Here is a 17,651-nt window from a genome sequence, read left to right on the forward strand (position 1 = left end):
TGATGTTCCTCTCCCTGAGTCCACGTGTTCTCATTGTTCAACACCCGCCTATGAGTGAGAACATGTGATGTTTGGTTTTCTGTTATTGTGTCAGTTTGCTGAGAATGATGGTTTCCAGATTCATCCAAGTCCCTGCAAAGGACATGAACTCATCGTTTTTTATGGCTGTGTAGTATTCCATGGTGTATATGTACATTTTCTTTGTCCAGTCTATTGAGAGTTTTCATTTCTAAGAAGTTCCCAGGTGGTCAGCTGAGTAATGAGGGACTGAAGCACACCATCTTAGGAGGCTTGGGTGTAGACACCACTCTGAGCTCTCTGGCTCTCAGGCCTTCAACTACACCTCCAGCCTTCCTAGGTTTTGTAGGCAGCAAATCATGGGATTTCTCAGCCTCCATAATTCCATGATGAATACCTTATAATTCATCTTTTTCTAGATTTTTCTTCTTCGTTCCTCTTTTCCCTTTCCTTTCCATTCCCTCCCCTTTCCTTCCTTCCATCCCTCTTCTTTCCTTCCTCTCCGATTGTTTGTTTCTCTGAAGAACCCTGACTAATGTAATAGCCAAGCGATAGCCTTGAAGACTGAAAGACTGCAGGTCCATACTTGTCAGGTAAGTTTCAGAGCCACCTGTCCTTGAGTGAACCATATAGGGTTGGACCATTAAACTAAAATACTGCTTTTGTTTATTCTATGGGTGACTTTTTTGTAAAGTGTAATACAATGACAGACATCTCTGCAGTCACCACTGTAGACTGAAGACCAGAGGCCTTTCCTTCTCTCCATTTTCTGGGCTCCAAGAAAGATTCCTGCTGACTCTGGAATCTGAATCCCCAAAGAGGACAGAGAATTTCTCAATCTTCCTGGCTAGTGGAGAGCTCAGAGTTACATTTAATTTGATTTAGGAAAATTAAGTAATATGGTAAGTCCTGTACTCCAGTCTAGTATGATACACACATTGATAACAAATACATGAACCACACTACATAAACCTCACTAACTTCTGCATTGTTGTAGTGCTCTCTTATACCTGCATCCTGCCCTGTTTATATGTTCCCTTTTGTGTACTAGTCTTATAAATTCTTTGAAGGCATGAAGTACCTCTTTTTTTTTTTTTTAAAGATAGGGTCTGGCTCTGTTGTCCAGGCTGGAGTATAGTGGTGTGATCTCGGCTCACTGCAACCTCCACCTCCAGGATTCAAGCGCTTCTCATGTATCATCCTTCTGAGTAGCTGGGACTACAGGCATGCACTGTCACACCTGGCTAACTCTTTGTAGAGACAGGGTTTTGCTATCTTGCCCAGGCTAGCCTTAAAGTCCTGCACTCAAGTGATCTGCCTGCCTTGACCTCTCAAAGTGCTGAGATTATAGACATGAGCCACAGCACCCAGCCTGAAGTAACTTATTTATCAAGTTGCAAGCTGAATCCATTGCAGTACTATGCACAGAATTCAATAACTAATTTGTTGAGCTGAATAGTATTTCAGAATCTACTATAAAAATTAATGGTTAAAGGCATATTACCTTGTTCCAATGCCTCTTAAAATTGGTGTTTTTTTTTTTCTACTTTGATATTAATCCAGATGAGAACATTCATTAAGCCTTCTTTTAAGGTAAATAAATAAACGTGAGCCTTAAAAAACAATTTTTTTTAGACAGGATCTCACTTTGTTGCTCAGGCTAGAGTACAGTGGTGTGGTCTTGGCTCACTGCAATCTTCGCCTCCCAGGATCAAACAATTCTTGTGCCTCAGCCTCCTAAGTAGCTGGGACTACAGGTGTATGCCACCACACCCGACAAATATTTGTATTTTCAGTAGAGACAAGGCTTCACTATGCTGCACATGCTGGTCTCAAACTTCTGGCCTCAATTGATCTGCCCACCTCAGCCTCTTAAAGTGCTGGGATTACAGGCGTGAGGCACCATGCCCAGACTAAAATTTTTAATGAATGTTTAGTTCCCCAAAAGAATTTTTGGTAAATGCCTGTGATATGTAATTTTTAATAGAGTGAAATTTAAACAAAATTATAGAAAAATCAACCGTAATGACAACTTCTGATATTTGTTTCTCTTTACAGTTTCCTAATAGACTTTTTCTTCCTAATTAGAACTTTGCAGTGTATATGCACCTTTAATATAAGGAAAGATTATATGTAGAAAAGTAACATTATCTAGTACAAATAATGTTAGACCCAGCAGCAGGGCTGCAGGGACCACGTTGATTAGGTTTGCCACATTGTCATTTTGTTGGTTTGTACACAGACATGAGGTCTTCCTGTCTTTATAGATGAGCCAGACTTCCTTTATGTAAACTATCTTAGCCAATACTGTGCACATAACTTTCGTGATTAAAATTGGTGTTTACACAGGGATTACACACATTATTATTCTGGAGTTACTGGGAGCATAGGAACAGGGGTGATAGCCAATGTTCTTAACAACCAGTAAGGCAAGATCACCAACCAATCCCAACAGAGATAATATAGAGCCGCCATAGTTTGGACATAAACTAGACTTTTCTGTTGTTCTCAAATGTACTGCGACAACTGGTATCATTCACTCTTCCCTTTACGAGCCCAATGTTAACCCAGATCCATGACCACCATAGAACTTCCCAGCTATAATCTGGAAAGAAGACAGAGCAGATATGTTTAAAATGTTATCCAATAAACTGGGCACAGTGGCTCATGCCTGTAATCCCAGCACTTTGGGAGTCCAAGGTGGGCAAATCACCTGAGGTCAGGAGTTTGAGACCAGTCTGACCAACATGGAGAAGCCCTGTCTCTACTAAAATTACAAAAGGTTGTGGCACATGCCTGTAATCCCAGTTACTTGAGAGGCTGAGGCAGGAGAATCGCTTGAACCTGGGAAGTGGAGGTTGCAGTGAGCCAAGATCGTGCCATTGCACTCCAGTCTGGGCAACGAGAATGAAACTCCATCTCAAAAAACAAAACAAACAAAAATGTCATCTAAAGAGGTCATGGGCCCACCAGCAAGTCACAATATATTTAGCCCCTGCAACTGAAGACCAAAAAGAAAAACAGAGGAGAGGGAAGGAAATAAACAATAATGGTGTGGTACCTTACAGTTCAATTCTACTCCCTTAACCGAAACTTTATATCAGGAAGAGTAAAGGAAGTTGCTGAAAAGATTATGGGTTAAAATAAATGTTTCTCAGCTGACAGATTTTTTAAAAAGGTTTCCATCAAATTGAATGGATACCGTCAGCAAACCCTAACTCTGTAACAGGTCTGTTGTCTGCAACACCCTCTGTCACTATGACTAGCTGTTTTGGCAGACGCTCTGGCAGCTTTGGCCAAGATGCCTTGCTAGAGACTCAGGAAGGACAGACCTGGGTTCAGGAGCATGCTGGCTCCCAGCCTTCATTCTCCGTGTTCTGCGTCTGGGCGTGCAACCCCAAATGCATAAATGAATATTGCATGATTTCATCACAAACACTTCAGATTTGTTGTACCATTTACTGAATTCATTTTCCCTTCTACTGAGAGGATTGGTTTGGAAGTTAGACTTTAAAAAATATTTTATCATATTCAAATAAGAAAAAAGGGCACAGATCCTGTTGTTAAGCAGGGCTGTAGATTTTTTAAAAAGGTTTCCATCAAATTGAATGGATACCATCAGCAAACCCTAACTCTGTAACTCCTGTCATCTGTAACACCCTCTGTCACTATGACTAGCTGTTTTGGCAGACGCTCTGGCAGCTTTGGCCAAGATGCATTGCTAGAGACTCAGGAAGGACAGACCTGGGTTTGTCTTTCAAAGCAGAAATAAACAACTCTGCTTTGCTTAGAAAAATCTATTGGATCAAGAGAAAGATGGGTTTTCAAGATTCAGTCATTGTGTATTGTATTACGTTTTTGACTCTGAGGGGGAAAACAGCATTTATAGCCTACTATTAAACTAAAAGGACGGCTTTTGCTTATTCTATGGCTTGCATTTTTGTCAAGTATAATACAATGACAAAGCACAGATAATAATGACCAAAGTGCTGACCTCAAATGAGATTCTGTTTGCTATTTTTAATTAAGCAATCTGGGCAAACATTTTTATTTTTTCTCTTCAACATTAGGAGGAAAGAAAAAGACCACGCTTGGGGGCCTGATGGAAAAACAGAAAATGCGTTCTCATTTCAACCAGATTTCAAAGCAGCAGAGTGCAGAGAGGCAGTGGCCAGGCCCTCAGTATTCCTCAGGATTGCTTGAGTGTAAGTCTCGCAAATATGAATCAATTATGTTTGGAGGTACGCCTTGCAAGAGGAGCCTGCAGAAGGAGAGCCCACCTAGCGAGGACAAAAAGGAAAAGAGACAAATCAAAACCATCTACGTGAAAAATCGCTGAAACAATACTTCTTGACTAGCTGCCTGGAAATGTGACTAATTATGTTCCCATTAGTTACAAAGATTCATTCAGTCTCTACTTGGAAATCTTCTCCTGGTTTTAGTACATTTAGAATTTAAAGCACTTGGCATCTAGAAGGAAAAGCAAGTTCCCAGCAGACCCATAGCAGTTTTTCCCCTATTATTGTTCAAGCTTCATTTAAATTCCCAAGTGGCTGGAAAATATTTATTGCTCTTTGAGAGGTTTTGTGATTCCTCACAGATGATTTAAATGTTCTGACTGAATAGCAGAATACATGCATACCACGTTATGGATCAGTGGGAAGATCTGCTTCCAGTTTGTTAATGTTCTTTTTAATTAAGCACAGAGAGTTCTGATTCAAGCACATTGGAAAAGAAAAAAACTACTCCCTTTAACTTTGGCCATTTATGCATGTCAAAAGCACAAAAAGGAAATTGGAAATATTTTGTTAAAATTATAATAATAAGACCGGTCCAATACTTTCTGAAGGTGAGAGAAACACCTACCAATATTTCATACCTACCTTCTGAGTTTCTGAATTATATTAAAAAAATAAAAGTACCCTTCAAGAGAGAATCCATGAAACCACAAAAATTCATGGTCCTTTAGTGAAGTGCTTCACTACTTGCTAATAAACTCACGTCCAGACAAAGCAGCATGCCATTTGAACATTCTTAAAAACTTCTTTAATGCAAATTTGAGAAAGTCATTCTCCTTTTTTTAAAAAAAACAACTCAAGTCACATATTGGTAGAAATGATGCCACTTATGTACATGTCCATTCCTTGATGCAAATAATTCAGGCTGCTTGGGTATCACTCATTTTTGTCTACATTAAATGCTTTGATTCATGCTCTACTGCATTCAACAACTTGCTTCATGTCAACAGGAGATTGCTGTGATGGATAAGTACTAGCTGTTAATTTCAGGATAGTGAAATACAAATTAAAACTACAAAGTTAGCGATTTAAAATAAGTCATTTTCATTGGATTACATAATGAAAATCATGCCATACTCCACAGGCTTGGTATGGCTTATGACAGTCATAAGCTTCATATGCCAAAACCATATGAAAGCTTACCTTAGATGGTATTATACATTCAAAAATCCTTATTGTGCAACAACTAAGGAGAAGAGAGAAAGAGGGAGAGAGAGAAGTTGTAAGCATTAATAAAGTGCTAACACCAAAGTTGAGTACTTGTTGGATGAAATTATGGTCATGATTATGATGAGGTGATTTCATTAATCCTTAGTCGTGTGAAAGATGTAGGAAAATAGAAGCACATGAAATAAAGGGTGAGGATCCAGTCACGTCAAAAGGATCATTAATATGTAAAACATTTATTAATATGCACAACCACTTTGCCTGAATAGGTGGCAAAGCCAATCTGATTGTATAGTGAATATCTATGGTGAGAGCTTCCAAACAATTAGCTTAAAACAAAAACCAAAACCCTACAACATATATATATTGTGTTTTTCAACAAAAGAAAAACATAGACAATATACAAAGTGTTAGTGTACATATATATATGTTGAAATTCTAAAAGGCAAAATTATCAAGTATAAATATTAGACTAGTGTATTTTATAATACTGTGTTTTGAATGGAATATCTATGACTGATCTAAATAGACACAAAACTTAACCTTATGTCACAAAGCTACTCTATATACAAACTACAAAGTTTTCAAGAAAGAACCTTACTTTTTTCCTATTGAAAGCTGATATTATCTTTGGAAATTCACAAAACAAATTTTGTAAACTCAGGCATAGGTCTACATCATTAGGGTTTTCATTAGGTTGTGTACTCAGCTGCAAATAACTCTTAATTTGCAGTTCTAAATGGGAGTGAATCACACATATATGATAGTACTCATTTATTGCTTAATACATTTTGTAATAGAGCCTAGAATTTTCTTTCCTTTTAAGTTCATAAACATATGAAATAATTTGAGTCCCCATGAAAATGTCCAAAATCTTCAACAGGTAGATGGGTTACAGATATTCTACTGGTGAATTTGTAATGGAAATATTTTAAATATGAAGTTTCCCAATTTTTTTTTTTTTTGTTTTTTATTTTTTTGAGACAAAGTCTCGTTTTGCCACCTAGGCTGGAGATCTTGGCTCACTGAAGCTTCCTCAACCTCCCGTGTTCGAGCGGTCCTCCTGCTTCAGCTCTCCAAGTAGCTAGGACTACAGGCATGCGCCACCACACCTGGCTAATTTTTGTACTTTTTGTAGAGATGGGAGTTTGCTGTGTTGCCCAATCTGGTCTTGAACTCCTGGGCTCAAGCCATCCATCTACCTCAGCCTCCCAAAGTGCTGGGATTACAGGCGAGAGCCACCATGCCCGGCCTCTAAATATTGGATCTATTTTTGTATCCTCTTTATTAGAAATGCTCAGAACATTTTTTTTAAATGCTTAAAATGTTCAGTTCTCTGAATCACATTATGAATGTAAGGAAACTATGGTGTAAACTATCTTTTAAAAAGTCTTTCTATGTTTACAAAATGAAAATATTAAAGAAATATTGATTTCCAAGTTTTGATAGTCTTATTACATAAAATGAGATCATCTTCAAATGTAACTTTCCAGCTTTATTTATGGGGACATGTGGTATAGTACGTAGTTTTCTGACAAAACGTAGTTTCTACATTACTTAATATCCTTGAATAATTTGGCCTTCCTTGTTCATGGCATAAACACCGTATGCCATGAGCTGCTAAGAGATACAGTGAAAAGCAAATGAGAAAGTCAAGCTTTACATGCAAAGTGCGTTTTCATGTAAGAGGAATGGAACGGAAAGTAGAATATCCAGTGGGATATAAACTTTTTAAACCTGTTGCTGCCCCTCCAGGAAGACTGGTTGTCCAGGGGTATTTACTCCTTGATATATCACTGCAGAATCAGAATATTTGTACCAGTATTTATTTATTCTCAGTTGACATTCTTACCTTTTTTCACAGCTTAACTTGATTCAAGTTACCTATTATCAGATAACAATCTGATGATAAACAATTTCAGCTTTACTTTTAGGACCAAAAGCTTTTATCAATATATCACAGTGAATACTTTATTATGAACTTATGTACTAGAATACATTATTCTTTTTATCAAATTCAATTACTGTACAATTTACTATATTATCACTAGAAAGAATATAACATGTATATGTATAATACTATTCAATAGTATTCACTTTTAAAGAGGACCCCAAATATTGTTCCATTTGTTAAAGCATCATTTTATGTCATTAACAACATTCAGCTAGTTTCAAAGCATAAATAAGTGGTATTTTTTTAAAAAGTTTTTGTTTTTTGGGGGGATATTGAAATGAAAGCATCAACAAGGCCATGGAACTAATAAGTCTAGCAGTTTAGAAACCAGATGATTTGCAATTGTGACCTTAATAATCATTTAAAGCCAAAAGAGCAGCTAAAAACAATGTTTAAATTTGTAAGGATTATCTCAATAGTAAGGCTTGAAATTTTCTAAGAATATTATATGCCTTATATTTGTGAGAAAAAAAGTCAAATCTTTTTTCTTTCAATTATGAATTATATGAAAGAGTATAGCTTAAAAATGTTATAAGAGGAAGGTAGCTGGGCACAGTGGCTCATACCTGTAATCCCAGCATTTTGGGAGGCCAAGGCAGGTGGATTGCCAGATGCCAGGAGTTTGAGACCAGCCTGACCAAGATAACAAAACCCTGTCTTTACTGAAAATACAAAAATTAGCTGGATGTGGTGGTGCATGTCTGTAATCCCAGCTACTTAGGAGGCTGAGGCACAAGAATTGCTTGAACCCAGGAGGTAGAGGTTGCAGTGAGCTGAGATTGCACCATTACACTCCAGCCTGAGCAACAGAGTGAGACTCTAAAAAAAAAATAGTTAAAAAAATATATTATATACACATATATGAGGAAGTTATTTTGTTGAAGAAGTTTCTCCATCATATTTATACTAGATTTAGGACTAAAAGACTCTTTAAAAAAAAAAAAAAAACATAAATACCCAGACATTTACTATGATTTTCTAAAATAGATATTTACTTTCTGAGTTTTAGATCATAATTTCTTCATTATAGAGATGTTGGAAAAAGAAAGATTTTGGTTATTACAGAATGGCAATATACTACAGTTAAGAATGAGAGAAAACACACTAGGATCATGCCACCTATTATCTCATAATGGTGACTCTTTGAAGGGGTTTTCATGGTGTCCCAGAATAGGTTCTGCTTATAAAGAAAAATACCGGTGTAAAAATGGTAGTTGATTAATATGAAAATTGATTAAGATGGCAGGTTATGCTGAGACTTTTCAACCACATAAATCCTTGTGTGTTTTCTTGGTTTACATTAGTTGCCACACTTCTGAAAACTAGTATCAATGAAATGTATACCTATAAATGGAAGTTCTCTAGTTAGAGTTTTGAAAAGCATCCTGTTATAATATGTATATGCTATATTCTATATATGTAATATCAAACACTTAATTAGCAAAACTACAAAAATGTCAGAAAATAATAAATTTTACAAAATAGTAAACTAATTAAAAATAAAATTAAAAATAGTGCACATTCCTCGATTGCCATTTCAATAGATGGACTTTTACACTAGGCTTCTATTTATAGATGGATTATGTCACCAAAGTGATAGCCCCTTGACTTTATTCATTCTTACCATGCTGTACACATACTAACATTCCACTGAAATTAACAGTCCCTTAGTTAACGCGAATCACGTAAGATAAAAATAAGTTAACTTAAAGAATCCAGTAGCCTTCCACAAATAAAGTGAAGTGAATGCAGAATGTAAAAATGTCTTGTCTCCCTGAATTCCCTCCCTGCTTCCCTCACCCCCACCATCTTCTCCTAACCTTGCTGCAGCATTTTGGCAAGCAGTTTGGATTTTGCATTAAGAACAATAATTCAATGATTTTCTTTAGCTTTAGTCTATACATGAGATATTGGATGTCATACCTTTCACCTCCAGTTTGCATTCAATCTCCACTGTCCCAAGGTCATTGACTGCTTTGCAGCAGTATGTGCCTCCATCATAGGGGCTGGGCTTGCGAATTTCCAGGGTACAGACTCCCTGGTTGCTGAACATCCTGTATCTTGGGTCATCCACAATAGCAACTTTGTTTTTCATCCAGGTTATTTTAGGCTGAAGTTCAAATTGAAGAAAATTAAGTCAAAACATATGTACTTGGCATATTAATAGACCGTCAGAGCCAGTGACAGAATTTTAAAGCATGGCTTAAAAAGAAAGTGCATCTGAGAAGGATAGACTTCTACTTGGGCATTGTTTCTCACATTAAACTCTACTTAGTGGTTGGCAAAGAAGCAAATGAGCAGTTCTGACAAAGCCTCATTTGTTCAGAGGCAACGCTAGGGCAATCTTCTCAAATGGATTCAGTTGCATTTCAGTTTAATCTACATGGATACAAACTTTCAGTTACAGGATGAACAAGTTCTGGCATCAAAGGTACAGCATCGGTGGTGAGGAATGTATGAATTTGATTACGATAATCATTACACAATGTGTGCACATATCAAATCATCACATTGTTGGGCGTGAATGTATATGACCTTTATTTGCCAATTAAATATTTTCAAATTAAAAAACAATTTCATCATAGGTTCATGATGTTAACTCATTGTAGAGCATGCATATTTGCTGGGCATTTTTTCAGAGAATCAGCGTAAGGTGTCATGACTATTTGATTTTCCTCACTTCCTTCTCCTGATACTCTGTTTAAATTCTTTATGAACTTCACCTGCCTCCTCATTACTTAATCTCTCCTCTGACGTCTGTATTCATCATCCAGTGACAATGGATCTACTCCAACCGGATAATGCAAGATCAGTAATGACCCAATCACCCAGGAAGATGACTTCATTCTCCTTGATCTCTGAATTACATTTGGTATCAGTGACTCTTCATTCTCATATTGTCTTCTCCCTTCTTTTGTAAATATGCACCCTCTGCATTCTCTCTTCCACCTCTTCTATTATTTTGTCTCGCTCGGAACCTAGAGATGGTACCTCTATCTCCTTCACACTGTCTTCTTCCTCCTTCCACCCTTCAAATGCGAGCGTTCTCTGAGGCTCACACCTTGGTCGCTGGGTTTTCACTCACTGTCCTCTCTTCAATGATATGCCTTTCTAAAGCTTTGGCAAGGGGTAGAATATAGCATCTCCATGCCTGGGACTCCCAAACTGAAAGTAACAGCCCTGGCCTTTCTCCTAAGCTCTGGATGAACCTTTCCATCTCTTCCTCATCATTCCCACTTGGATGTACCAACATCACTTCCAATTAAACATTAATTCAGCATCTTTCTCCCATCCTCAGTCTGGATTCTTCCTTTGACTTTCTTTTCTTTTTTTTTTTTTTTTTTGAGACCCAGTTTTGCTTTGTCACACAGGTTGGAGTGCAGTGGTGCTATCTTGGCTCACTGCAACCTCTTCCTCCCAGGTTCAAATGATTCTCCTGCCTCAGCCTCCTGAGTAGCTGAGATTACAGGTGTGTGCCACCACGCCTAGCTAATTTTTCTATTTTTAGTAGAGACCATGTTGCCCAAGCTGGTCTCGAACTCCTGACCTCAAGTTATCTGCCCAACAGCCTCCCAAAGTGCTGAGATTACAGGCATGAGCCACTGCACCTGGCTGACTTCCCTATTTCTGATCAAGGTATATACAGAAAAAAATAATGTTCACAAATTTTCCCAATTCTAGGGCACTTTCTCTCTGTGCACCCAGGGATATGTATATCTCTATGGGTGATATTCATTAATTCCTTGTTCTTTTCAAATGCCAACATGAAACCTTAAAACCTTTCTAATCTCTTCAATTGGATGTGATATTTCCCTTCTTAGCACAGTGCACCCTTATCAAAGCACATTTATATTCTGTCTTACATTATAGTGTAATTGTTGTTTACTTTAACCTATCACAGAACTCTTGACATTACCACCTAATTTTCCAAGTGAAATAATATTATTAGACTTCGGTCCCCTTACACAGGAGATGTTCTTTTTAAATAGGTGGTTTGCTTTTTCTTTCGAAGGAATCCCTTAGTTAGCAAAGAAATGTAAGCATTTTTTCCTACTACATCTGAATAGTGTGCCTAATTATCTACCACCACTACCACCTTCTAATCCCCCAAACGGGAAGACACAAGTAGCAGCTGGAAGGTTTGTTTATGTTATTACTTACATTATAACACAGCAAATACAAGGGAGGGACTTTAACTGATGTCACAGAAGAACACAGTACCTTAGGATTTCCTCTCACACTGCAGTTCAGGGTGGCATTGTAACCAGCCACGGCATAGGTGTTAACCAAAGGCTGAGTAAACATGGGTGCCTCTGAGAAGTCAAAGTCTTCATACACTGGATTTTTGTAGACTTTACCTTAAAAACAAGCATTAGAAATATGTTAGAATTATGTAAATTGGCTTGAGAATATATTATTGGTGGTATACTTTACTTACTATTAAAACTTCCCTAAACTTAGAAAAACATGGAAAAAGATGAGCGTATGCCACATGGCAAACATTGTGAGGGGTACAAATGTATAGCCAATCATCCATGGGACAGAAAGCCAGAGTGGGCATCTGAAACTGAACCAGATATTGAGAAGACTTTGGTGTCTTTCTGAGTATTTTGATCAGAAATTTGTTCTAATGTGAAAATTCACAAGGAAGGTTTTAAAAAGAGTGGTTTATGATGAAATGAAAGAATAAGGATGGAATTCAGTTTCTCCTTTTATTGTAGAGTGGATTCCATATGTAGCTACACTGAAGGTGTCCAAGAAGAAAAGTAACAGAAACTCTGGAAGTAAAGGTCTACTTTTTCCTATCTCTGGAGTATTAGCCATTTATAGATCCACTGCCTAGAAGATGGAATAAATTAAAGCCTATATTTTTAATAAATTAAAGCCTATATTTTTAAAAAATGCAATAATAATATAATTTCACTTAAATTTAACCTGTAAAATTAAAAATTTACTTGAAAATGCATAATTTTATAATGTACATTTACCATTTTTTAAAATTCCCTTTCACCACATCTTTTCTTCCAGTCTTCTCTGTCTAGTCACTGTCAACCAAGGTTTTCAACTGTCAGTCCATTCCCAACTCACCATCCTTGGCGATCACAGCACTCTCCTTAGTCATGGTGGCATCCTCACTGAGGCCGCACATGTTTTCAGAAAAGACCCGGAAGTAATATTCATTACCTATGACTAGTTCAGTAATGGTGGCATTGGTTCGGTGATAATGCTCAATGACAGTGAACCATTCCTAAAAGAAAAAAAAATAACTGGAGGAAAATCACCTAAAAGTATATAATTTTTCCAACTGTTGATTGGAATAAATAACAAGGATGTTCTATTAACAAAAAGAAAAAAAGACCACTCATATTTACATGGAGAGTAATAACAATATATATTGTTATAATGTGTTGGAACCATGTATATTTTATTTGTTTAATATTTTACAACTTACTTGCAATTGACTATGTAATTTAATCTTCATTTACACATTAGATTCATATACCCTAGTTGTCATCTACTATGTTTATATTTTTTCATAACCTTTAGGTATCTGTCATCTATTTATCTACCTGTCTACCTACCTATTTGTCTGTCTAGCTATCTTTTGTAGAATAAAGTACATTTACTTAACATTATTATTATTATATATTTTGTTCTTTTTGAGACAGGGTCTCACTCTGTCACCCAGGCTGGAGTGCAGTGATACGATCTTGGCTCACTTCAGTCTTGATCTCCCGGGCTCACGGGACCCTTTCACCTCAGCCTCCCGAGTAGCTGAGACTACAGGCATGTGTTACCACACCCAGCTAACTTATTTTTTATAGAGAAGAGGTCTTCCTATGTTGTCCAGGCTGGTCTCAATCTCAAACTCCTGGGTTTAAGCAATCCTCCTGCGTCAGCCTTCCAATGTGCTGGGATTACAGGCATAAGCCACTGCTCCCAGCTATTATTAACTTTGGTTCTTTTTTTTCTTTTTGAGATGGAGTCTTGCTCTGTCATTTTGGCTGGAGTGCAGTGGCACAATCTTGGCTTACCACAACCTCTGCCTTCCAGGTTCAAGCAATTCTCCTGCCTCAGTCTCCCAAGTAGCACACCACCACACGCGGCTAATTTTTATACATTTAGCAGGGACAGTTTTCACCCTATTGGCCAGGCTGGTCTCAAACTCCTGACTTCAAGTAATCCATCTGCCTCAGCCTCCCAAAGTGTTAGGATTACAGGTATGAGCCACCGCGCCTGGCCAACTTTAATTCTTTCAAGTCTCTGCTCAGATATCACCTCCTCCCTACCTGTTTTCCTTTCCACCATCCAACCTCCACCACTTTGGTCACACTCTATCACCTTAACTTGCCTAATTTTTTCCCATAGCACTTACCACCTTAAGTTGTCTTCTGTATTTACTATTTCACTTGTTTACTGTCTACGTGCCCCACTGAAATAGGCACTCTGGGATGTAAAACCTGACTTTTCTTCTAACTTCTCCTGTTCCCACTGCCTATCATTGTACCTGGCATAGAGTAAGTACTGTGCACAAAATACTTATTAAATACTGAGTGAATGGAGGAATGAGAAGTTATAGCCACATTAAATTTTTTTTTCAATTTTTTTCCTCATCAGACCAAGAAATACAGTGGTTTCAAAGTTTATCTTGCAGGAGAAAACCACATTGCACCACGTATTTTTAGTAGCATTAGTTAAGAAAATGCATTTGCTGACAAAAAGGCACGTCATTAAGAAGTAAATGTTTTCATTGAAACTTTTAGGGGCCATCATTTTCTATGAATTTTGGATATTTTAGAGACACTAGACAAATGTAGTTGTGCCTTCCTTTATTCCCAAAGCAGGGTAGGCAAATGTTTATTTGAATATTTATTACATTGTGCTATCACTTGGTTTGATACCTTTCTTCTTGCTTAGATTGTGAGTGCCTCAAGAAAAAGAGCTTTTTAAAATTTGATTTAGTCGCTAGAACAGCACTGAACATATAGTAAAAGAATGAAAAAAAAAAGAATATGTGGCAAATGTAATGAAAACAATGTTTCTGGAAGATATGAATGACTGTGGGAATTTAAGTGAATTCTACTGAGCATTGCACCGGTTGCTTTACATCATCTTAGTTTTGTAATAATCAAGCAAGGTGCATATTTGTGCTCTCATTTTATAGATGAGGAAAATAGAGATCAAAGAGGCCAAGTGATTGTCCTTATACATGTGGTCTTAAGTAGCAATGCTGGGGTTTAAGTTCAACTCTGTGGCTCCACAGGTCTTTTCTTTTCTGCTATGTCACATCACTTCTCCACAGCCCCAGTGGGCCCCTCACCAGTGAGGCCCTCGTGCCTCCCTCGTTACCTCTGATGAAATGTGTTTTTGCTGTTGCTGAACCAGAGAAAGCCAGACCTTACCATGCTCTTCTTGTCAGCCTTCTGGATGGTATACCCTGTGATAGCAGCATTTCCATCATCCTTTGGTGGAGTCCATGAGAGAGCGACGTTTTCTCCCCAGACATCCTCAATCTTCACAGTTTGGGGTGGACCTGGACGGTCTACAGGATGAATTCATGGTGTCACTGCAAGGTCACTTTCTTTCCCAGTCTACACTTTGTAGACTGGGAAATTCATGAGGATATTTTAAAAGGCCCTTTCCTGTGTTACAGGAGGCATAACTCTTCTAGACCTTACCATGGGGGCTTCTGAGACCCTTTGCCTTCCAGTAGAATGGATTCCAGGCCAGATCCAAGGACACAGATAAGCCTCAACACTCCCTTTGACTTAACAAAACTCAAAAAGGCCTAGCCAGTGGGAAAAGAGTGCTTAGTTGAAAGGCCATTCCCTTTCAACTAAGCAGGGGTGAGAAGGCTATTACAGGAAGTTGTCCCTTTGGTTAGAGAGGCAAATTTACTGAATTGACTGAATTTCAGCAAATTTACTGAAATACAATGATAACAATGATTGGAAACAAGGCTTTTTCTAGCTCTGCTCTTAAATTTCTTTTATTTTTTATTTTTATTTTTTGAGATAGAGTCTGGCTCTGTCACCCAGGCTGAGTGCAGTGGTGCAACTTGGCTCACAGCAACCTCCACCTCCCAAGCTCAAGTGATTTTCATGCCTCAGTCTCCCAAGTAGCTGGGACCATGGGTGTGTGCTACAATGCCCAGGTAATTTTTATAGTTTTAGTATAGACAGGTTTTTGCCATGTTGTCCAGGCTTGTCTCAAACTCCTGGCCTCAAGTGATCCGCCCACCTCAGCCTCCCAAAGTGCTGGTATTACAGGTGTGAGCCACCACAACTGGCCTTAAATTTATTTCTTGACATTGCAAAAATTACAGAATAATTTAAGTGAGGGGGGTTCATCCATAAGGGGTCTTCCTTCTATTCCCCGACTCTGGACAGAAGTGAGAACTAACCTTATTTATTCTTTGGGCAGGTAAGTGTTTAACCACTCCTACAGGATCAAAGAATTCAGTGTTTTACTGTTCAACTTCGTTTAGGTACATCTTCCTTATATTAATATTTAATAAAAATTCTTCATTCTCTGTGAAAACTTTATTAGTAAATTTCAAGTGTGGTAAGAAACATGTTAAACTATGGCTAGGATCTATAATGTCTAGAATGCAAGAATCCAACATGAGAAATAATTTTATCATCAGGGAGATGAGAAACTAAGCATAAGAGAAGTTGGGTTGTAGAATAGTACAGAAGGATTTCATTAAAAACTACATTCATTAATTTTCTTGAACATATATGCCTTAAATCTCCCATGATTAGTCCTTTTAGTTGGTGATAATCATTTTGAAACGGTAACAAATCTTACTATCAGTGTTTTTTGTTTTTTGTTTTTAACAGAGTCTTGCTCTGTCACCCAGGCTGGGGTGCAGTGGTATGATCTCAGCACACTGCAACCTCCACCTCCTAGGTTCAAGTGATTCTCCTGCCTCAGTTTCCAGAGTAGCTGGGATTACAGGTGTGTGCACCACCACGCCCAGCTAATTTTTGTATTTTTAGTAGAGATGGGGTTTCACAATGTTGGCCAGGCTAGTCTTGAACTCCTGACCTCAAATGATCTGCCTACCTTGGCCTCCTAAAGTGCTGAGATTACAAACATGAGCCACCATGCCTGGCCTAATTTGTCTATTTTTAAAAGCAAATCTAAAAAAAGACTTTTATGTAGAGCCAGCCTAACAAAACTCCTGCTCTTGCCTTGGGGACAAGGAGAATTAGTCCCTTTTCTGCTTTGACAGAACGTTCTGGCTCCTTTGTCCAAACCTACCAACGATCTGGATGTCAATCGATGCACTCTCCACGAATTTTTCCACTTTGACTTGCAGATCATATTTCCCAGAGTGGCTCCTCTCTGCTTTTCTAATAAATATGATTGTATCAGTCTCAGAGTTGCGAATGTTTATTTGATTCTTATCAATGTCTGCACCATCCTTCTTCCAAGTTAATTCTGGTCTTGGTTTTCCCTAAAAAGAAAGACAGCAAAAGTAGAGGGAGTAAATCACATTGTCTCAAGATGTTTCTCCAGCATTATAAGTATGACAATGGCTTAACCTGTTCTAGACAGAGTTGGAAAACACTACCCTTCTAGTCTGGTGGTGAGCAGTTACAGCAGCAAAGCTGTAATCTGCATTCTATGTGCAAGGCACTACCTTAGATATATAACATTGATTATTTCCCTGAATCTTCACATCAAGCTTAGTATCATTATCCTGATATTTTGGATAGAGAAGTTAAATAATTTGCCCAAGACTTTGCAGTTAAGTAAGCACTGGAACCAGGTATCCCAGCTGGGTCTCCTAGGCTCCAAAGCCTACATAACACAGGATAATGGTTAAGAGCGTGATCTCGCCGGGCACGGTGGCTCACACCTGTAATCCCAGCACTTTGGGAGGCCGAGGTGGGTGGATCACGAGGTCAAGAGATCGAGACCATCCTGGTCAACATGGTGAAACCCCGTCTCTACTAAAAATACAAAAAATTAGCTGGGCATGGTGGCGCATGCCTGTAATCCCAGCTACTCAGGAGGCTGAGGCAAGGGAATTGCCTGAACCCAGGAGGCGGAGGTTGCGGTGAGCCGAGATTGCGCCATTGCACTCCAGCCTGGGTAACAAGAGCGAAACTCCGTCTAAAAAAATAAATAAATAAAGAGCGTGATCTCTGGGGCTCTGGAATCTGTATCTCACTCCCGATCTCTTAACATCTGTGTGACCTTGG

General features: G+C 38.2%; 1 protein-coding gene across 8 annotated transcripts in view; it reads right to left on the reverse strand.

Annotated features, from left to right (window-relative positions):
- Window positions 1-4,018: 4,018 nt before the first annotated feature.
- Window positions 4,019-17,651, reverse strand: part of MYBPC1 (myosin binding protein C1) — a 100,758-nt gene continuing 87,125 nt past the window's right edge. For 3 of the 8 annotated variants that reach the window (XM_064379921.1, XM_064379919.1, XM_064379922.1), the window contains 6 exons: window positions 16,705-16,900; window positions 14,841-14,980; window positions 12,526-12,685; window positions 11,659-11,795; window positions 9,361-9,547; window positions 4,019-4,298 (listed from right to left, as the gene is read on the reverse strand). In XM_064379921.1, the coding sequence (XP_064235991.1) occupies window positions 4,198-4,298; window positions 9,361-9,547; window positions 11,659-11,795; window positions 12,526-12,685; window positions 14,841-14,980; window positions 16,705-16,900 (921 nt within the window). In that variant the 3' untranslated portion in view covers window positions 4,019-4,197. Of the gene's footprint in view, window positions 4,299-5,459; window positions 5,503-7,220; window positions 7,280-9,360; window positions 9,548-11,658; window positions 11,796-12,525; window positions 12,686-14,840; window positions 14,981-16,704; window positions 16,901-17,651 lie in introns of all 8 variants that reach the window. The other 5 variants (XM_064379920.1, XM_064379924.1, XM_064379925.1 and 2 more) reach the window with 3 other exon arrangements.

This window comes from Aotus nancymaae, unplaced genomic scaffold (genome assembly GCF_030222135.1).
Source record: "Aotus nancymaae isolate 86718 unplaced genomic scaffold, 86718_ANA_hifiasm-v0.15.2.pri h1tg000021l, whole genome shotgun sequence".
In the NCBI taxonomy this organism is placed as follows: Eukaryota; Metazoa; Chordata; class Mammalia; order Primates; family Aotidae; genus Aotus; species Aotus nancymaae.